This window comes from Lagopus leucura, unplaced genomic scaffold, assembly GCF_019238085.1.
Source record: "Lagopus leucura isolate 7727_CA_CO unplaced genomic scaffold, USGS_WTPT01 Super-Scaffold_100002, whole genome shotgun sequence".
NCBI classification, from domain to species: domain Eukaryota; kingdom Metazoa; phylum Chordata; class Aves; order Galliformes; family Phasianidae; genus Lagopus; species Lagopus leucura.
This window is the reverse complement of record NW_024962263.1, coordinates 67,029,482-67,052,234: the sequence shown is the minus strand read 5'-3', so window position 1 is coordinate 67,052,234 and position 22,753 is coordinate 67,029,482. Positions and strand designations below refer to the sequence as shown.

At 37.7% G+C, this 22,753-nt stretch overlaps 1 protein-coding gene across 1 annotated transcript in view; it reads right to left on the bottom strand.

Annotated features, from left to right (window-relative positions):
- Positions 1-1,796: 1,796 nt before the first annotated feature.
- Positions 1,797-22,753, bottom strand: part of NECAB1 (N-terminal EF-hand calcium binding protein 1) — a 53,267-nt gene continuing 32,310 nt past the window's right edge. The window contains exons 6-13 of the mRNA XM_042869830.1: positions 12,426-12,562; positions 10,331-10,443; positions 9,586-9,662; positions 9,055-9,108; positions 8,512-8,624; positions 6,429-6,506; positions 4,967-5,058; positions 1,797-2,082 (exon numbers count right to left, since the gene is read on the bottom strand). Of these exons, the coding sequence (XP_042725764.1) occupies positions 2,054-2,082; positions 4,967-5,058; positions 6,429-6,506; positions 8,512-8,624; positions 9,055-9,108; positions 9,586-9,662; positions 10,331-10,443; positions 12,426-12,562 (693 nt within the window). The 3' untranslated portion in view covers positions 1,797-2,053. The remainder of the gene's footprint in view (positions 2,083-4,966; positions 5,059-6,428; positions 6,507-8,511; positions 8,625-9,054; positions 9,109-9,585; positions 9,663-10,330; positions 10,444-12,425; positions 12,563-22,753) is intronic.

Below are 22,753 nucleotides of genomic sequence, written 5' to 3'. Positions count from 1 at the left end.
CCTGGGCTTCAAGAAACTTCTGCTCAGCTCTGGAGCACCTCCTGCCCTCCTTCTGCCCTGATGACGATGGCTGCAGACCTACTTTTCTCACACTTCTCAATTCTCTTTCCCAGCTACTGTTGTGCAGCAGTTTTTCCCAAGCATTGCTCATGGCTCAGCTCTGGCCAGCAGTAGATCCCTTTCAGAGCCACCTAGTGCTGGCTCTTATCTGACATGGGGTAGCTGCTGGGCTCTGCTCACAGAAGCCAACTGTGCTACTAAAATCTTGCCACATAAACCTCATACAGTAACTAATGTTGAGGAGAAAAATCTTTTTTGAGTAATGTTTCTTTTTCATCTGAGAGTCTTAGAGTTTGGTTGATCTTTTTCCCCATTATGCGTCAGAGGCAATTTCATTGTATAGCTCTCTTAAAACTCTTAAACGATACACAAGTTTTTATGATTCATGCAAGTGTTTGTTTACTAGCAAACAAGCGGAGAATTTTTATTAGGAGGATGTGTGGCATCTACTAGAATGAGTTTCTCTGCTCCAGCACCTCTAAGCAGATAATTTCTTATAACTGGAAAAACATAATAAACCTGATTATACAGTGTCAGTTTTCAGTACCAGTTTAGCCTCTAGCAGTGTCATGGTCACTTTATTTTTTTTATTGCTAGATTAGTAATGAAAAGAAAATATACATACACCAGATGGACGTTGTGACAAAGTAAAAAAAGTCAACTAGATCTAAGGGAAAATGAGTGGTTTGTCTTTTACTTTGCTAAAGGCAGGAGAGATTTAAACTGTTCACTGATTTCTCATCTCAAGAGTGTAATGTGGATGTTAGGATGCCCTTTAAGTAGATATGTAGCTGGATCACAGATTTCTGTGTTTATAATAGTATCTGTGCCATTAAAGGAGGATATGACCTGGTTTTATTTTTTTCTTAAGTAGTTAAGATGCCTTGATCCCCAGCAAGTGCCTATATGTGACAGTTTTAAGAATGTCAGGTTTAGTCTTAGCCATAGCTTCTGGATTACAGAACCATACTGCAGTGAAGATTGCTTGCTTTTTATACCTGGTAATATTTTAGCTGAGGTGAAATAATGGAGAAACACTACAAGGAAGAGGATATTCTATTGAATGTGACTTTCAAGTTATTTTTTGGCAACTGTTTATAACCTGGAACTGCTCCATGAGTGAAGATAGTGATATTTTAGTTTGCAGAGCTTGTCAACCTGCCATTGGAGGGTGAGGTTACACTAGTCACTTCCTTCCCTGGCGGATGACGTGTACGGCTCAGATGCCAAAGGGACAGCAGGAAGTCTCATTAGGGAGGAAAGTATTTGTGCTTCCAGGTTTATGGTTATTTATGCTCTAGCAGTGGTTTCTCTAATGACTTCTCAGTGAACAGCCAGTTTTAGGAGTTGCTCTGGTTTTTTAAATGTTCAAGACAGAGCTCAAAGCAAATGAGCTGTGGAACATTAAACCTGTGGATCCAAAGCGGTTTGGCCCGCAGATACACATTTTTTCTTGTGAGGGAGAAGAGAGGGCAGGGGCCATAGGGGCTCTTAAGAGAAAATGGTGCTGCCTTGTCTTTTCTTGGGCAAAAAATTTCCTGAATGATAGTATTAACGTGAACAAATTATTCATTTATTCTCCTAAACTATACATAGACATTTATGGAAATGTGTTTTCAACTTTATACCTGTTTCTTCGGTACAAGGAGAAAACAGCAGCATTAAGTAACAATTGTTTATTAATGCGAGACTAAAAGTATTCACAAATACTCAGTCACACCAATCAAGATGCATTTTTCTGTGACAGGACTAAATATACACAGTTAACAGTTGAGCTTAGTTTTGTCTTTTTTTCAGCTTTTACAATGCGTTATTTCACTAAACTGATCACAAGAAGGCAATGAATGTGATTTTCCTTATTTTAGAACAGAACAGATTACATCCATAGTATTGCAGTATCACGTGATAAACCTCTAACCCAGCACACCTGTACACTGTTAAATCAACGTTATTGTAGTGAAAAACATGACATAATTACTTGGAATCACAGCTTCTAGTTGTTATTGAGGACCCACCACGATGCTGAAAGAGAAAAGAGTTCATGTATTTACATATACAGTATTTCTATCACATAAACTTTCTAAATAGAATAGCTATAATGCATAAGTCACTGCTGGTGTAAAGAAATGGTCATTATATATGCAGCTATACAACAGCTGCACACTTTCAAGGACAGAACCACTCCAGGCAGGGGAAGAACACGTACAACACTACCTGATCATAAATGGTAGGAGGATGGCAATAACATGAAAATTTAGATCTCTTTTTGATAACATCTCTGTCTGAGGTGGATTAGCATAGAATTAAGCACCCAAATCCCAGAGAGCAAACCACATAAATTCTCACTGTGAGGGGCTGCCTGTTCTGCTGCATGTGACAGTGCTGTTGCTGAGCAGTGTCCCCTGGGTTCTTCTGCTGCCTTCAGTGACTTTCATTCCTAGTGACATTATTCAATCCTGATGCTGGTGTTTTGTTTTTATTTTTATGCAGGCTTAAGAGTGTTTTGCCTCACAGTGAGTTGTAAAATGTCATTTTCATAAAAAGGAAACGGCAATCACTGAATTATGCATAGAGCCAAAGTGAAACATATTTGTAGCTCTTTCCCCACAGCCCCTCCACACTGGCCTTTGGAAACTGAAATCTTGCAGAGAATAACAGCAAGATTTATGGAGAGAGACAAGGAAGCAAGGAAGGATTGTGACTGTATCTTAGGTGCCAAATGCCCTTGTTGGAGAGGTGCTCAGAGACTGTGCATTTTGCACTGTACAGTTTGGGGATTAAATTCATTAACACAATTTGTTCCAGTGGCTGTGTCCATAAACCTATCAATTTCTGGCATTTATTTGAAAACAAGTTATTCCTGAAGAAGTATATTGAGAAGATGGTTAAGAATCCTGCTTCACTGTGAACTATTAAAGTCTAGTAGGCTCTGACACATCACTGGATTAATAAACTTTAACAACAAAAAATGTCAGTATAACGGTTAATTTCATGGATTATAGTGCCATAAACATTCAGTAGTTTTCAACGTTTTGTTTTCTTCACTGAGAGCTACTTTAATATCCTCAAATCCAGATTTTCACACAGAATCACAGAATTGTAGGGGTTGGAAGGGACCTCCAGAGATCATCGAGTCCAACCCCTCTGCCAAAGCAGGTTCCCTACACCAGGTCGCACAGGTAGGCATCCATTCCATCCAATCCATTTTGGATTTAGGCAAAGTGTAGGCATTTCATGCATGTGAACTGAGTGATACCTGGCACCGTGATGCAATGCCCTGAAGTAACTTGATCTGCTTGCAACAGGAGTGCATGTTGTTAATAGTCACTGTTCCTATTAACTGATAGTAAATGAATAACAGTACTCAAACACTGTGTCTTCCCGAGTCATTCTTAGCTGCGCACCTGCAGTCATTTGAACTAATCCACTGAGCAAAGGCTCAGGTTGTATGTAATGTTTGCAGCAGATTCAGATGGTGATTTAGAATCAGATCAGCTCTTACTTAATCCAGGTGTGCCAAAAGGTGTAGCTGCATCTGAGCTAATCAGTTTGTAGAGTAAGGTCTGTCCTGTACTAGTTGAATGGATTGGTTTCTTTCTTCCTGATTTTACAATGATTTCAATTTACTTTGTCTAAAATTCTCCTATAAAATACACCTGCAATATTTCAGCTATCACTTTTTACTTTATAAACATTCTCTGTGTTTCAAATAGAAATGCAATTTGTGTAGTTTATGCGTGTGGAACATTTCCCCTTAAAAAAAAAAAAAAAAAAGAACAAAAATCAGCTATCTAGTCTGATGTGCAAATTACAGATGCTGAATGGAGTGCTGTGAATGCGTGACTTCTGCTTGCCCAGCCCTGAGGAGCGCAGGCCGAGATGCGGCGTTTCCATGGCAACTGCAGGCCGCGCTTCCCTCTGCAGGCACCTGCATGCACTCTGCATCCAATTTCACACGCTTCTCTATTGAGGCATTTATAAACAATGTATGTTTCCATTTTGTTCTGTATTAATTGTACGTTCCCTAGCTGTGAATAAACCACTCTTGGAACGCTTCTGGCTACACCTAGCTCTTGGACACAAAGACCGTGTGAGAAAATGCTGCGTTGTTTCCTAAAGCCAAATTTATCTTAAATCCAGCAGTTTCCCAGTAAGACATAAGACTTGAAGGGATTCTTTGTTCATAAATGCAATCCCCTTGTATTGCAGGAATCCTGACTTACAACCAAGGGTTCGGCTCGTGAGGTCTGAAAACTCATCTTTTCAAAGGTGACCTCAGGTATAAGGCTAGGTAGTAACTTTATTTTACTTTCTTATTTTAAATTTAGGCTGTAGTCAGACATAAGGGGAATTAAGAGTCCTGCACTGTCTCTTTTAATGTTTCTCTGAAAAGGAAGGTGTATGGTTACTGGTTTGTAATAATAAATTGTAATCTTTGAACACATTGCTTTTTCCCCATGTTTTAACACAGCAGGAAGCATGGTACAGTAAAACTGGTTAGCAAATCTGAATTACTAGTAATTAATGCTTCCTTCAGTTAATGTAAATATGATTAAATTTAATTCATCAGGAGGCAGTTCTCTTTGCCTGAAGATCTTGAACAGAGTCTATTTTATGATTTGCAGACAGTATTGTATACTCCAGGTCATTTCTTAAGTAGCGTGTGCTATCGAAACATTTGTACCATATAACATAAAGCAGTGGGGTTTATTTTTGCTGATGCATTTTATGTTTGTTTGGTTTTTTTTGCTTAAAATAAAACCATTTGGAGTCCCTTCCTCCTCCATACAAAAGCAGAACTGACTAAAGGGTGGTATTATGCAGGGGACTCATATAAGGAACACACTGATACAGCAGAACTCTTCACATGCAACAAATAAAACTTTGCGAAAAAAATGGTGTTTACCAGGGACTAGCATTGTTGTAATGAGCTCTGGAGTTTCCAGGAAGTCCACATTACTTCTTTGGAATGTCTTGCTGTAATTCATTTGAAGGTGGCTAGATAATTGTAAAAAAAAAAAAAATAAAAATAAGAAGACAAGTATTAAGGGACTAAATATTTTTATGTGCATCAATTTTTTTGCAGTTCATGCCATAGGAGGGATTTTGTGTTTCTAAAGTTAGACAGTGATGATAATGGGAGAGGAGACCTCTGTGAATTTCTTGCATGCTATACTAAATGAGCTTTTTGTTCCCCTGTACAGTTAACTGTTACTCTGATGTTCTTCTCTTGATTGTGACCCAGTATACCAGTTCTTATTCCAAATGTGCTGACCTTTGTTACTGTTGTTGCTTACCCTTTCTAACAGTAAACATGCCTGCTTTGAAATGGGGCTTTGTTCAAAAGGGAAGATACTAACACTTCTCCATCTTCTGTCAGAATTGTTTCTGTCTACAGATTTAGGAACCTAGTGCTTGGGGTTTTTTAATACTAGTTACAGGAAACCTTTTTGTTTCCATTCTTTTTTTAGCCGTCTGTCTGCCACAGTCTAGAAATCAGCTGCTAGTCTGACCAAAAGAGACATTCTGGAAATCTATTTGATGAGATGCTGTGATGTGCATTTGGGAGACTTTGGCAGAGCTCCCTTGTGAATGCTGCTCAGGTGTGTTGCTGGGTGCTGCACCTCCTCTCTCCTTCCTTGGCTCCTGCAGTATCCTACAACAGCATCACTGAACTATGCTGAAGCTGTTGTTTCCTTATTCTTTTGTCTCTGATCAACTGCTACCTATCCAATGCTATACCCTTCTCTCTATTCTATTCAAACTGGCTGTGTTTTTCTGATGTTTTTATCTATAAGCTTCATTATATTTTAGTCTTTAGTAATTATATTGTTTTGAAGCAATGTGATATATTTAGCAAGAGATCATCGAGTCCAACCCTCTGTTAAAGAAGGTTCAATATAATAGGTCGCACAGGTAGGCATCCAGATGGGTCTTGAATATCTCCAGAGGAGGAGACTCCACAACGTCTCTAGGTAATGTGTTCCAGTGATCCATCACCCTTACCTTGAAGTTGTTCTTCTGCATGTTTGTATGGAACTTCCTACATTCAAGTTTTAGACATTACTTCCTGTCCTATCGTTATACATCACCAAGACAAGCCTGGCATCATCCATTTGCCTCCCATCTCCCTTTAGATAATTATAAATATTAATCAGATCCCCCCTCAGTCTTCTTTTCCCTAGGCTGAACAAACCCAGGTTACTCAGCCTTTCCTCATAAGGGAGATAAGGGGAGATCAATTAGCAGTATTTAATTTGTATTCAATTCTTGTACGCAATTGCTCACATAATTGCTCTCTAATGGTCAAACCTTTGTGTGTATATATGTATTAAAGCAACAACAAATCCAATAACAGAACAGCTTACCTATTCCAGATGTTGCTGTTCTCCCAGAACTCATAAATAATGAAGCGGGAATCATTTGGAAGCTTCTGTATGGAAACACTAAGAAATGTAGAACAGAAGTAATTCAATCAAACATGTCAAAACCATTTCACATATGCATCCTTTCCCAGGTTTTCTGAGTATGAACAAAATAAAAGGATTTTTTGAAACAAACAAACAGAAACCAACACACAGCCAAACAAATATGTGAATTTTGAGAATGATACAGCAAAAACTCATCTATAAGATTTTGAGGATTCTCATGGCTTTTTTTTTTTTTTAAATATTAATAACAGTTATGATGGTCTCATTTATGAAACTCATTTTTCATATTCCTCCAATGGTTAGAGTCTGAAGAAATGCAAATCAGTAATACAGAAAATCGGACAAATGTGCTCCAGAGAGAATCGACCGACACAGCACGTTGTGCACACAGAACAGCTGAAGGGATAGAATGACTTGTGCTGCTTCACTGAAGAGTCTCTTCATGCAAAGTCTGCCCTTGGCTGTGAGACGCAGACCAGATGCTTTGAGAGCACATAGCAACAGAGTATTAAGACAGATTGATGTCTGATGAAGATAAGTTTTGAAAATAATATCTCCTGATATTGCTTATTTGTTCTTAGGGCATTCAGCTAACATTTTATCATGGATAAAATGTGTCCCATAATATACTGATTGTGTAGACCGGGTTATCCTGTTTATTGTCCTGAGTGTATCAGGTTCATAGCACATGGGGAAATTACACATTGTTTTTTAGATATATGGCACAGAAAGCGTATGTATGTACTTCACTGAGTAGCCAAAATCTTTGAGCTTACTGGTGGTGTGCTTGAAAACTAATCTCAGATTATATTTCACACAGTAATAGCTAATGAATTCGTAGAACTTACTGGTGTATGCAAAAATACACTGTAAAATATAAAAACCAATCAAGAATTTTTTGGGGAAGGCAAAAAGTAAATCAATGGCATAAATAGCTCAACTTAAAAACAGCCGGTAGGTGGCATTGCAGATCTGCCAAATGCCTTTAAACTTGGGAAAGAAAGTTTTTGCTTCCTTTTCTAAGTTGCATTCTGAACTGGTGTAAGCTCTCTCTCATGCAAGTACGCAATCACTGAAGTTGGATGTTCTTTTTCAGAGGGACAGGGAGTGGCACTCTTTGTTCTTCCAGCTTAATTTTCTTGTTTTTATGAATATTGCTGGTAGAATCACTGTACTTGTGATGATCTCATAGCAATAAGGCTCACCGGTTAGGGATGTGGCAGGCAGACTTTGAAACCCTTGAATATATGAGAACCATATTGTGTACACATTATAAAAATATTTCATTGTGGTCTGTAATGTGTGTATAGCATAGCTTTTTCAAGTCTGTTAAATTCAATATAGCGATGAGTCATTTAAACTTATTCTTAACCCTGCTCTAATGTTTTATTTCATTTGAAAAAGAGCGAAGCAAGAATACACTATTGAAAATTTTGCTTTTCAGTTCTTTACATTCTTTATTAGGAATGAAAATTTAACAGTGACAAACTGAGGGAAAAGTTTTCAAAGCTTCCAAGCATAGAACTGGAAGACAAATTGATCAATTGCTCACTTCCCAGGTGAGCAAAAATGATGGATGGCAGATGAGTTTTCCAATAGATGTTGTCACTTTAGGAGCTTCTGGAAGCTGTGAAGTGGTGACCTAAAAGCCTTTAAAAATGGTACTGTATCTCTGGGATTATCTTTACGGTTTTAGCAGGAGTTGGGGGGCAGGAAGATTATGCACAGGAGTGTGAATGTGTTTGGTTTTTTTTGTTGTTTTTTTTTTTTTTTTTTTAAGACTCAGTGTTTATTTCATTCATGAGATTTTGTGATACTGCTGGAAGTTCACGCACATACTTTTGACATCTCTTTATGACTTCTGTTGTATTTGAGAAGTTCTGTATAAATACATGTGCATAATCACTCAGGAAAGAGGATGCTACTGATTCTCTCTTCATAAACTATCCATCTCTACTTAGAGACTGTTCAAGAAAATAGATTCCTTTATTCAGCCCACGGACAGTAATACTGTACTTACTGCAAACAGCCACTCTGAGCAGAAGCAGACTCCACATACTGCTTCAGAGCAAGCCTGAATTCCTCAATTTCTTCTTCTATCACAGACATTTGACGTTGAACGATCATTATGTGCTAATGCAAAAAAATAATAATAATAATAATTTGTATCTTCCTATGAATTTCTTGTACTTCAAACTAAATAAAGTCTATTATCATAAATCAGAATATGCAGTCATCAAAGATCTTCATAATCTGGTTGACCATGGGCCTGGGCACCCTGCTCTGGGTGTCCCTGTTTGATCAGAGGTTGGGCCAGATGGACCCAGGGAGCTGTGACACTATTTCCTTCTTACATGAGCTTTGTTTGAATGTATCCTTTGAAAACAATGTAGAAGTTAGTATTAAAGTTTTGTATTTTAAGTTCTATTCTGTTGTCTCTTTCACGATGTATTCTGCAGACTAAAAATTATTCTTTTTTTAAGAGAGACAAGTTGAGATTGTTGCATCAAAACCTAGCATTGAAAATCAAACACCAAAACATATTGTCTTGGGAAATACTTACAGATCTTGCATTTTCTTCCAAAACTTCTTCTTCAAATGGCTCAAGCTTCAAGTCCTTTCAGCAGTGTTTAAAAAAAAATTAAAAAAAAGAAGTGTGAGTAAACAGATATACCTTGATCTTACCATTTAAAAATTATTTTCATAATTGTATTCTCACATCTCCAGAAATTATAATTGAATGTCTTCTTTATTATCTGCAAACCAAATGTAAACACTGCTTGCAGAATCTTGTGTGTTTCAGTGTTTAAATTCAACCTAAGTTGTTCTGCTAAGTTTTATTTACAATACTGAGCAGGCAGTGCTTCACTTGTAATAAATCTGCTTGTTCACAATTGTTTGTTGGGCTTAAAGAAGAAGATGTCGTCTTAAATTGCGTGGACTACGGAGAGGAGAAGGGATGGTAATTTGAAGTAGACTTTCTGCATAAAGAAAGCTTTATGCAGAATAAACTTATCTAGGGGAGATTATGACAGATTGGATCAGAAATCTTTGCTGGAAATAAAAGGACAAGCAGAAGAAAAGAAATGCACACCTTCTTTTCCAGCCTGTCAATCAGCTTCTGAAGTCTGCTTATCTGGGTCATCCACTGGCTCTCTTCCTCAATCCAGCCTTTGGAAATCATAAATAATGAAGAAGAAAACATTACTGAATGCTGGAACATACCATATTCATCTATTTTGTAAAAATCATTAACTTATCTTGCAACTTATTTTGCTTCTCAAAAGAAGACCGTGCTGCAATCACTTCAGTGTTCATTTAGGTGTAAATAATGTAAAGCATAATTTTGTCCATCCGAATGTTTTACTTTCTTCTTAAGATACAGTAGAAATCCAATACAGAAAGAAAACTATGTTCTAAATTAACTCTGGTGTTTTGAAGTCGTGATGATAACAGAAGAGAGGAATGCTCTGCTCTGCAGGTGGAACCAGGTTATAAAGCTGAAGCTCTGCTTCTGCGTAAGTTATGCTGTCGCTTTTTCATTTTTATCTATAGGCTGTAAATATAAACTAAGAAATGCTGACTCAACTGACAGACCCAAAATAATATCCCAGTTTGGCCCATATTTATGTATTTATTTTTTATCCATTCTTAGGCTACATACTTATTTTCCCTACAGTTTGAGCTAGTACCTCCTATATTGAATTGAAAGTTGATTTGTGTCAGTAAAGGATCTGAATTAGTTAGCACACATAAATTAAAGTTTTGAGATGAAGATTTGTTTCTTCTCCACATATGGATATGTGTTTTATAGACATTTAAATTGTGAAATGCCATACCTGTGTTAAATTGAGGGTTACTGGGTGATAGGCTGTTGCTCCTTTGAAGCCTTCGAGCAGAGCGTTTTCCTGGCCATTGCACTGAGAGCACTTCTGGTTTTGTTGGACCTTGTCTGCACAGGAACACAGGACAGTTCATAAGGTAACACATATGAGGGAGAGTTCTGTTCTCTTTCTGTTTTCAGAAATGTCTTCATCTCCTTCATCTCTTTGTATCTGCCACTTTAAACTAAGAAAAAAATAAATTAAGAACGTCTATTGCTACTACTGAATTCTTTTCCAGATAATTTTGCTACAAATAATTACTTGTGTTTTTAATGAGTTTAATGACCACACTGCTTGTCATAAACAAGGAAAAAAAGGAGGGTTAAGATGGCATCAGCCTATCTTTCAGAGAGTGAAAGCTCAAGGTCTGTCAGTGACATGGTTCTGACCTAGCCTGAGGAGTCCTCCTTGCAGTGTCATCTTGTGGTACCATCTCTGCAGAACTGGGGTTATACAGCAGCTGAAACTAAGGGATAAAGTTCACATTGAGGAAAATGTAACTGTATTAAGGAAGTATTTTTTGGGTAGCACTTGCTGCCACATATGAACAAGATAAAATCTCTTAACACTAAAGCCAAATTATGGCAGTTCCCCAGTGTAAAGACTTAAATTAGCTTAGGATTGCCTTAGTGGGGTTATGCATCAGGCAGTTTTCCCCTGTGTTAATTCAAGCATAATTGAAGATGATTTTGCATTGGGACTGAGGCATCTAGAAACTAGCCACATTTTCTCCAAAATAGCTGTAGTTTAACTGCTCAGTTTGCCTGGCTTCCCTATTGCTACCTCAGAAAGCAAGGAAGATGATATTTGGCTCAACAGCTCACAGCTCCTTCTCATTTTCTTTGTCATGGCACACACTAGCTATCCAAGAGGATGTTTCTGAACAGTTGTAGTGGAAAAACTGGAGGAAGAACTGTAATGTCCTATTTGGCAGTTAACACAGAAGAGAAATCTGGCAGCAAAAAGGATATTTGTATTGCCCAATTTTACACATCCAAGGTAGTTGTTTGAGTTACAAGGACTCAGAAGGCTAGAGATGCTGTCCTAGAAGGTAAGTCAACTTGTGATTAATGCAGAGGATAGCTTAAAGCACCCAAATTAGCCTCCAGCTCTGAACTGGCCATTAGAGACTTCTTTCTCTCTCACCTAGAAAGATGTATGTGCAATTAGAGGGGTTTATATGCTGTGCCTGCTCTGTACACCTTTTAAAACCTGTGTGATTCCTGTGGTCAAGCTGTGGCACAAAATCCCAGCATGACACTCTCAGAACCAACAGGAAAGCAATTAAGAGAATGACAATATGAAAAAACAACACATTTTACAACATAAAGAAGTGTTGAGATCTTAGCCCATGGAACACAATGGCTTGTGTTTTGCTCTCCCTTTCATCTCTATAATAACATACTGAGGATAACAAGTCCATGAAGCCAAGCACCCTTTCAGAAATGTTGCAGCTTTTGATCCTACAGATTCTTATCTATGAGGAGATGCCATTAAATTCAGCTAAACCTGGATATTGATTACCCAGGTGATATAGAGCTCATAGACTTAGGAGTGAACCAGTACTATGGCCTCATGTTGCAGCACGAAGCTGTAACAAGTAAGAGCCTGGCTGTTTCTCTTCTTTTCTCTTCTTCATGTTGGGAATGTTGTGTGACCAGGAATAAAGATAAAAAAGCAATCATAAAGCCAGAAGAAGCAAACAAAGAAGCAGTCAGTGACCTTGGTTATTTCGGAGTTCTACACGTTGCATTGATCTTTCTGCATTTGATATTAAATAATCAATGGATTTTAAGAGGTCAAAGGAACAAAGATTAGGATGCAATAAAGTGCTCTCACACTTAGCCTGTTCTCACTCCTACATGCAGCCCGCCATACGATCAGAGTGCAAACCTCTTGTAGTCAATTTGAGGAAAACTATCAGTGAGTTCCTATGGAGAATGAAAAAAGGATTCTTATTTCTCCTGTTATTTCCTGCATCAGGGTGCTGGATGAAACACAAAATATCTGAGTGGTTTGTGGTGGCCCCCTTCCCATGCTGGCTACCAACCTTTCCTGCCGAGTCTGCTCCTCTGTGGTTTCCATGGCACACTCCAGGGAAGCCTGGAGGGACTGGAGCTGGTTCAGCGTTTCCTTCAGGAGAAAGCGAGTCACGAACTGCTCCAAATTAGAAGCTTCTTGATAGTCCTAAAATTACATTAAAAAGAAAATGCTAAGGATTTGCCTATTGTGTTAGAAACGAATTTCCAAGTATGAACACTCTTCCCACCCGAGATAAGAGAGGCCCAAGCATAAATTTCAACAACACAGTTTCTACTAAAAAAACCCCTCCTCCTCACATTTTTTATCTCCAGATGATTGCAATACTATATTACTTCCTACGTTTGGGTAAGCCAATATATACTTGACAACTACTGAAGCAAATTTAGAATTTTTATTCACATCCATTCTTGTGAAATGTAATTTATTTGGCCCCGTGGCCTGTCTGTGCCAGAGCCATTGGGCAGGCCAGGTGATGGGTGATGCTGCCAAACCGCTGATGGAGTTTTCCAGAGCAGCATCACACAACACCTGCCCTGCCCAAAGCTCTTCCCATCATCAGTTTGGCTCAAGGACTGCCAGCACCAGAAACAGTGAATTTTGAATACAGGTTTTGGTTCCCATTATTTGTTTAATTATTTTGGAAGCCCCTTTTCTTTCAGTTCATTAATGACTCCAGTTATGATCTTGCTCTATACCAGTGTCAGTTAAGCTTTGCTGAAAAAGTTTCATTAGATGCCGTCAAAGTATGCAAGAAATCAACTTTACATTTAAACATCTGTTCAAAACAGAAAAAGGTTTTTGAAGAATTCATGCAACTGCTCACTCCATCAGTCACCCCAGGAATCAGATTTCCATGGACAGAATCAACATTAACATTTCTAGTAGCCCAGTTGTGCACACAGGTAAATGCTGTGTGAGGGAAGAATTAATACAATATTGTAACCATATGCAATAAAGTAAACAACCCCTTCCTTTTCCATACAAACATGCAGAAGAGCTTCTTTAAAATAAGGGTGATGGATCACTGGAACAGGCTGCCCAGAGAGGTTGTGGAGTCTCCTTCTCTGGAGATATTCAAGATTCATCTAGACACCTACCTGTGTGGCCTATTGTATTGAACATTATTCAGCAGAGGGTTGGACTTGACGATCTCTTGAGGTCCCTTCTAACCCCTGCAATTCTGTGATTCTGATTCCTGGCTGTTCCCCCTAATAAGTGCAAGAGAGGGGCTAGGCCAGTCCCTTAGAGCCTCTGCTTACTTAGTAGAGCCCTCATCAAGAAAAGAGAAGTAAAATGGCCTGAATGACCATGTTATACAGTAGTCTGGTACCCACTTTCTGCCCCAAAGTTCTGGCTACAATTCCATCAGACACCAGAAAGGCATCATAGTATCCAAGGAGCACTGAATGAAAGATTTCTATGGTTACTCTACTTGACAGATGATGGTCTGTTAACATTAAAGAAAGATTGTCATTTGATGGTGTTGGGTCCTCCTCTAGCTGAAAACCTCTTTGAGTATTTGTGGCAATGTATGTGGGGCGTTTTTTAAGCTCTTCCCAATTTTAGAATTCTCTTTGAATTTACTTGATTTTTGCATTTTTATGTTTGCAATCAGAACACAAATAGGAGATGTTTTGAAATGTAAATGAGAAATAAAAGATTGCACAATAATAGCTTCAAAAGCACTTTGCTCTCTTTCACAATATATGCTATGAAGTTCTTGCTGAAAGACTTCTGCTACAGAAATCTTGAATGTCGAATCACCCATGAATTATCAGAATTACTTATATAGCCAGGAGCTTCACAACCATCTATATTTTTTCTCTCTTCGAATGAATCGGGTGTGAGGCACACTACAACCAAATAACTTCTTATTTATACATTTTTAAAAGAGGCATATGAGATTCTCAGTCTACCTTTTGAACAAATACCTAAGATTCATACCAGTCCCATAAACAACATTTTTTAGAAACCTTTCTGTGTAGTTCATCTTATTATGCAACACAATATCTGATTTTTTCTTTTAAATTTTCTGACCCCTTAATTGCAACTGATGTAAAACTTGGTTGCACCTGATGGAAATCATGTAAGTTCCAACAGTTTTGATTCTATGTGGCATGTAAGAACCTGTACAAATCTTTATAGTATGGACAGCTAAATAAAACCCCGTGGCTGAAATCCCTGGTTTGTTTCATTTCTCAACTGTCACCAGCGCACTTGGAAATAAATGAATAGAACATGACAGAAGTGACCATTTTTAATAAGTTTTTTAATCAAAGCAATATGACAAGAGGAGGAGAAGAATTAATCTGTCTGAAAGTTCTGCGTATCCAAAAATAATCTCATTGTAGTTTCCCACTCATAGTTATGGTAAATCTGATAGCAGCATGCTGAATTAGAACTTAAAATGTACGTCAATAATGTTTCATTTTGCAAACTGCCTGGGTGGGCCTGTGCTGTTGGGCGCAGTGTAAACATAAGCTATGTGATCCTTGCTGAAGCTAGCTCCTTTCTGACTCCTTCAGAAATGCTTTCCTGCATATGAAAGTTATTAAAGTCTTTTTAATCAGACTTACTGCATGTTCATTCACATACCAGGAGTTCTTTTTTTTTTCCTGTTCTGTTGTCCCACAGTGGTATCTTTAAAGCCTTCCCAGTGGGAAAGGTCCCTATAATCTATAATCCTTGAAAATGGTTTAGGGCTACCTTGTAAGATGCACAGATTGTTTACATAAAGATAGGCTAAGCAGGATGCTAACACCATCTGTGGGAGTCTAGAATTATCAAAGATTCTTTCCTTATAGTTGTCTTTTACCCAAACACTGGTATGGTCAGTTAGGTAAATGGTTATTTAATGTTTTTCTTTAATCAGAGAATTAACAACAACACTATTTCTACAGATATTATTTAAAGTTCCATTTAACTTCCTATCGTTTTTGCAAACCTGATTAATTCATGGACTGAAACCAGGGGAAGTATTTCTATTGCTTTAAATGAGGTCTCTCTGTATATCCCAGTTGAAGGGCTCATTCCTTCTGTGGAGGATCATTGTGCCTCCTACATAACAGATTGGAAGGTCTGACCAACTTGTTGAGTGCCAAACTCCTGCCTGCTGACACATAACTGTTAATTGTGTAATTAATTTGTAAGAACAGTTATGGGGGAAAAAAAACAAACAATAATCATTTACAAATTATCAACATTGTAATAATTTAAGTCATAGAGGAAAAAAAGATTTTCAGCTACAATTCAAATTATATCTTAACTCCAGTTCTTAACAAAGAGGAATTAACAGCCATGCTTTGCTATCACTTCACCATTCTACTTCCTACAGAAAAGGGCCTTAATTTCTATCTTACTAAAGAGCATTTCACCAAATGAAAAAACATGTTGATTTTGAACTAAGAAAAATATGTACCAATGTATTAGGTGAGTATTGTGTTATAATCAGACGATCTGGCAAGCAGAATATTTATATTATTGGCATTGTCCCAGTTAATAATTAGATCAACCGATGGCTTCTGTACGTAAACTTGAAAAATGATCTTTTCTTGCATGTCAGTAACTGTAAATTACAGTTCATTAGCATGCATATTATACTATACAGCAGTTTGGGAAGTCTAAATGAAATAAGTCTTTGTTAACATCATTCTAGTTGTTAGTTTTACTGACTGTGAGTGAATGAGGGCAATTTTCCACATTGCCCTCACTGACAGACAGCTGTGACCTTTGCAAGCAGCTAAGATTTGAGTTCCTATTAATGCTACTGAGGATGCATATAATTAGTGATTTCCCTAAGGAAAAGGTCACCATGGTCTTTAAAACTGGCTTACAGCTACCTTAACACATGCAGAAGAGGAATCCTTGTATAAGGAGGATTATTTGAGACTTAAGTATCCCGTGAGGGAGCCCACTTCTCAGCTACCACAGGTTGTCTCTCTGGATCCCATCAAGCCCTGGCTCCAGCCCCATCCTCTACCCTCAGGTGACCTGATGCTGACTCATTTATCAAAAAAGCAGCTCCCTGAGGTGGGGCAAGATGGGAATGCCTGTGTTCATTTACCTAGAGGCAAGCAAACTAAAAGTGACTGGGACATAAAGAAAACTGAAATCTTTCTGAAGAGATGGGATATGAGGCAAGACCCACAAACTTCACAAACTTACACGTAACTGACATCTGCCAGTCATCTATTCCAGACTCTGTACAGAGCAGAGCCAGCTCTGTAAATCATAATCATCATAGAATCATCATAGAATCATAGACTGGCAAGTCCATGATACTGCGCTTTACAACATGTGTAGTTAGTTTTTTTCCCAGCAATGAGTTTGAAGAAACGGCTGCCTGTGCTGCATTGTTGACCTCTTTTGTGATTTCCAAGATGTGTCCAAAAAGAGAGCATCTTCACATTGCTGGGAAGTCATCTAGCTCCACCTGTTGTCATGCTTCTCTTGGTAATCATAGAATCACAGAATGGCCTGCTTGAAAAGGACCTCAGTGATCACCCAGTTTCAACCCCCTGCAATGTGCAGGGTGGCCAACTACCAGACCAGGCTGCCCAGAGCCACATCCAGCCTGGTCTTGAATGCCTCCAGGGATGGGGCATCCACAACCTCCTTGGGCAACCTGTTCCAGTGTCACCATCTTGGATGAATTCCTCCTAATATCTAACTTAAACCTCCCCTGTCTTCATTAGATAGATATCCTATCTTCCCTCAGCATCTTCTCCAGACTGAACAAACCTAGTTCTGTAGCCTTCTCCTTCCTATAGTATCACTCATTATTTTATGTTGCATAGCATTATTTTATTAATTATTTATTTGTTCTTTATTTGTAGCACTATATATTGCATTTAGTACTGTTACATGACTGAAATTTCCTATTTCCTATTTTATTTGTAATCTCAAATTCATTTCATAAAAAATTGCTTGCACATCTTTACAGAAAACACCCCCAGGCAACTGAAAAGTACTTATTAAATCAAAATTAGTCCAGAATAGATCTGCCTTGTAACATGTAGATGCAATATCAATGAATATTGCCCTAGGTTATGATTTTAAATTCAGGATACAAAATTAGGCAGAACAGCTGTAGCCAGAAGAAACCACATTCATGCCCTTTTCATTTCAATGACTAAGATCTATTTCTTCAGACAGCAGGATAGCATCATAACAGAGTTGGACAGAAGCCAGATCCAGAGATGCTCACTATGTAGTTTGGTGGCTTCACACAAACTCAACTTTTAGCATATCTTTTTTGAAAGAGTGAGTGGATGCATAACATCCCAAACTATTAAATAGATGCAACTTCAATTTTAAAACGCAGCGCAAATGTAACAAGTCTATTAAAGTACTATATTTCAAATAATCTGCCTGCTTAAATTCTGCCTAGAGAACTGGAACAGTGGCAAAGTCTACTTACCACTTACAATGGTGACATACGAGCAATGACATAAAATAGCTACAGGTGCCTATAGGAGAGTACTGACACTCATTTGAAAAAGCATCCATGAGAAAAGCAGTCTATCACTCTCCTTTACTGGGATTATTGAAGGAGTAACATACTCTTCTTGCAATAACTTGTACAAAAGTCATGCCTAAATGAAAAGTAAGTTCTATTTAAGTCCTACTAAGAGCACTGGGTAGAACAGAGAAAAGTAACTGTCTTATATCAGCAGGTAGCAAGATAAATGTAATGCCACTGCTCCTGGAAGAAAGTTGTAAGAATAGAAGTAAAGCATCAAAGCTGACAGAAGAATAGATAAATGGATTTTTTGTTTGTTTGTTTTTCTGCTGTGAAATTATTTCTATGCACTTCCTTGCTTAGAGGTGTGGATATCAACTTAATTAAGGTTATGTTCTTTTCTTTTTTTCCTTTTTGTTTTTTTTTTTTTAAGGTCTGACTATTTAGCACATCATTTTTGGGAATATTTGAGCATTGTCTCCTTCTGACCCAGTAGGTGTGAGACTTCCACAATGAACAAAGGAGTTCCCAGGAATGTCCTCTCCTGAGAAAAAGAGGAAGGGGATGTATCTGTAGAATATGCTTGCACAACTGGTCAGAATTCGTTGCTTGCAGCTTGCTGAGTTTATCTGCATTGACTTGACTTGCATAATATTATTTGACTTGACTTGTCCATAATATTAAATTTTATAGTAGAAAATAGTGCGCAATAAAATCCCAAAATATCATTTAATAATGTCTTTGCATAAAAATAGCTGCTTAGCCATAGAATTCTCTCTGCCTGGTAGCAGAGAGCAACTGGTGATATATTTAGCACCATTGCCAGCATTCGTCTCCTCAGATGAGATTATAGCAGACAGCTGAAGAACTGCTTAGTGTATGGATTTAAGCAAAAGGGATCCAGACTCCAATCCTAACCGCTGGCAAGTCTGTCTCATCAAAAATTAGGGGAAGAAAATAAATGGAATAGAATTTAGTATGATCTTATATCCGTTCAAGGGGATTACCACCACTGGGTTTTTACCAGAAGACAGCTGATAATAAATGAAAGTGCACCATTTTCTCTGCTATCACAAATCCCTTGATTTGATTTACTAATTGGATGATAAATATTCTGAGATGTTTTCTGAAGTGAAATTCAGAAGTGCTCATTCTCCTGGAACTCTCCTTTGCTTATGATCTTCTACCTAGTGTCTTATACCTTCAAGGGAATTATGAGATTCTAAGTAATTATGAGAATCAAAACCCCTTGTCTCTGTAATGGAAAGAACTACAATAGTTTCTTCAGTTTTTCAGTGTCCATTTAAATTAGTAAAACAGAGTTAACAGTTATTAAAAGATGGCCCAAAGCAGACAAATTTAAAGGAAGAATTAGCTGTTAAGTTATATATGCGTTAGGCTGCAGTGATATATTTTTATCAGTTGCCTTACAGTATTAAAAATAGTCACTGCATGCAGCAGTATTACCACTGCTGCTCTCTCTGTCTTGAACTTCATTTGGCTACCTTCAGATTTTATGTAATCTTCGTCCTGAATAGATTTCTCTTTTTTTATTGGGAATAAAAGGAAAAACTCCTTTTTGTTCCAACGCTGCATTTCCAATGGAATCTGGCTATCTTACTGACTTGAAAACATCAAAAAGGTAGATGGCTGTAGAATTTTAGACTGACACTGACCCGAAAAAGCGTAACAATGAATGTAAGAAAAAAGTTAACTAGACTCAAAGCTTACACATGAAAATTAATGATCAGGATACCTGCCTGACACTAATCTCAGGCAGCAGGGATGTAACAGTTATTCAGTACATTAATTCTGAGAAAGGTTAATTTGCAGAAAGTGCACCTTCAAAAAGACCAAGACAACGATTGTGGAAAAAACTGATAATAAATTCCCATCATGTGCAAAGACTACTGCCAGCCAGTCTAACACATATTTTGACAAAACAAAAAAAACCAACAAGCTGAAACTTCATTTTCACTCAAACATAATATTAGTCATGAAACTCTATTGCTGACATACTGTCATATAATTTTTTTTTTTCCAGCTATTTTGTTTAAGGAAACAATTTATATAATTTCTTCTGTTACTATTACTCAAATACGCAATTTAAAAAAAAAAATTAGGATATTCTGGTTTGTAGTGGTTGTCAACCCATCAAAGTGCAGTGATTTGCATAATTACTATAACTGCACTGTCAGTAACTAAATTGCATGTCCCTGCATTACTCTTTCAGCTCTTATAATCTCCTCTCTTACTTTAACTGGCTCCTATTTTTAGACTAATCATGATTTTTTTCAGTAGTAACAGGGCAGCTTTTCTTTTTTCTTTTTCTTTTTCTTTTTCTTTTTTTTTTTTTTTGATTAAAGCAGAAAAGTAAATGCTTTCATAGAAGCAAAGAATTAGATGTGATGTGTCAGTCAGTAAATCCAGCATCTTTCTGTTGTTGCATGCATAGAATCATAGAATCACTGAGACTGGAAACAACCTCCAAGATCATCCAGTCCAACAATTCACCTGCCACCAATATTTCCCCATTAAACCATGTCCTTTAGTACAACATCTAAACATTTCTTGAACACTATGCCATAAGCTTCTGCAGTGAGAATGCAAAGTCACAGCCTGGAACAAGATTTAGCACCTGGTGGTAAGGCAGGGCCAATCCAGGGGCGTTCAGGTGCATGCAATACACCTGAGTGACTGGAAGTTGTGGAATCAGGATTCACCCCTTCCCAGACCTCATTTAAGGGTTGGCAATAGAGGCAGGGGTATCTCTGTGGAGAGCCCTGTGTACCTGAGGCCTTCTGAGGATACACAGCTTTTTTCCTTTGTTTCTGTGTCCGTGACTGTGGCGTTTGACTTGGTCTTCATGTGCTGCAGCCTGGGATCTTGCTGCTCTGCTGTCGTTGTTGCGCTTTTCATTGTGTTACAACTTCCCTTAATGCTGTTTTTTTTTTTTTGTTTGTTTGTTTGTTTTGTTTTGTTTTTTGTTTGTTTGTTTTTTTAAGTAGCATGTAAAAACCAAATTTTTTTTTTTTTTTTCATTTTTAAATGTTTTTGTCTGATATGCTTGGAAGGCTCTTCCAGAACTTGACTTTTCTAGTGAATAGGAATTATCCTTCATTTCCCTCCTTTTTTTAATATTTGCATGTTTAAATACTGGGTATAAATGAGATATGCTTATAGCTATTTACGTGCTATTTGCTAATTTGCTGAGCTTTGTCTCTAGCTGTCATAAACAGATCGTGTGTCTTCTCCGCAGAATAGTTGCAAAGAAGGAAAGAGAAGTTCATCCAAGGCAAGGCTGTGAGACTTCACAGTTTAAAAAAAAGAGAAACTTTGTGGTGTTCTCACTTTGTATGTTTGTCTGCCATTTCTTTTACTGTAAGGTTGCAGTGCTTTTATCTCCAAAAGAAGACCTGTACATCTTCATTTAAGTGTGCACTCAGAGGTTGTATCTCTCTTGGTTCAAATTTGAATATGTAAGGCATTTGTTCTGGTCACAGTGCTTTCTGGCTTTTGTCTACTCAAGTAATCCCTTGTTGTATTGTTGAGGGAGAAAAGAGTAAAAACAATGAAATAAGGATGTTGAAAAGGAACTGCGGAGGAAGAGATGAAGGGGATATATCTCCAGCAATTGTTTAAACCAATTCCTATTGTGCTGACAAGCCCATGTAGGAAGTTTCTGCTGTGTTGCAGTTAGTACAGCTCAGGGGGCAAGGCAGCTCCACGTTCCCCCAAATACTTTTTTTTATGCTGCATTAAAACCATTCTAGGATCTGACTGAATAAGTTATTACTTTGGGCAGCACTACTTCATCAACATATTCTCTTCTTATCTCAGTTTTGATGGACTGCATGGAAATGACCCACTTAACATATTATGGCGTTATTGGATTTGTATTCAGAGACGAAGTCATCCAGGGAAGCTCTGCTCTCGCTCACTGGCTGTAAGTTTTAAATGTTAGTTATAAAAGTCAGCTGTAGCTTGCATTTTTTTTTTTATTAAAATATAGAACCTACTGCATTATTTATTCTTGGAATTAAAATATATGATCTAGTAACTATAACAATATAACATTAAAAAAAAAAAAACAAAACAGCTCAAGCATTTAATTGATAGAGATTTGATCACTGTTATGTCAGGTCTGCTGCTTTTAAGCCACTTTGAGACAGCTCACAGGGTGATCTGCTTGAATGCTATGCAGACTGCAATTATCAAAGGGGAAAAAAAAAAAAAAAAAAAACAAGTGGCCATACAGTCCTGCTCTCCAAAGGAAGCTTCTCTGCTGGGCTGAGCTGCTCTCAGTAATTCCCAGTTCCCACTGATTTTATTTTATATGTTGTGGACTGCAAAATTTCTCTTGCAATCATTAGAATAAAAATCATCAAAGGTATTATGTTAATTTCGGCAATAGGAAAGTTGAGGTTACATACTGTATTTAAATTTGATTCTGTGTTTTTTTTATAACAGATGTCAGGGGGAAAGACAAGTCTTTCAGAGCTTCTGTGGAGGTGTGCTGCATCTTTACATTTTAATGCTTTTTTTTTTTCTTTAAGATGAAGAACAACCATGAACAGAACTGTTGTGGCTTGCACTTTGATCAGGAAAACATCAGCGTGGCAGGTATGAGGAAAACAACCAACACCAATGATTAATCTGTCCTCATCACTCCTGTAAGAGCAATTTGTGCAGACTCTCCATCCTGAGAAATGTTCAAATACTAATGGCACAGGTCCCTCTAAAAATCCTCAGACACGTTTCCCTTCCTTGGATAGAACAGAAGAGATCAGTAACAAAACAGAAGGACTATAGATACCCACAATATATTATTTTTTGCAATTACATGCACACAAAGTCTTTTCCCTGCTGGAAGA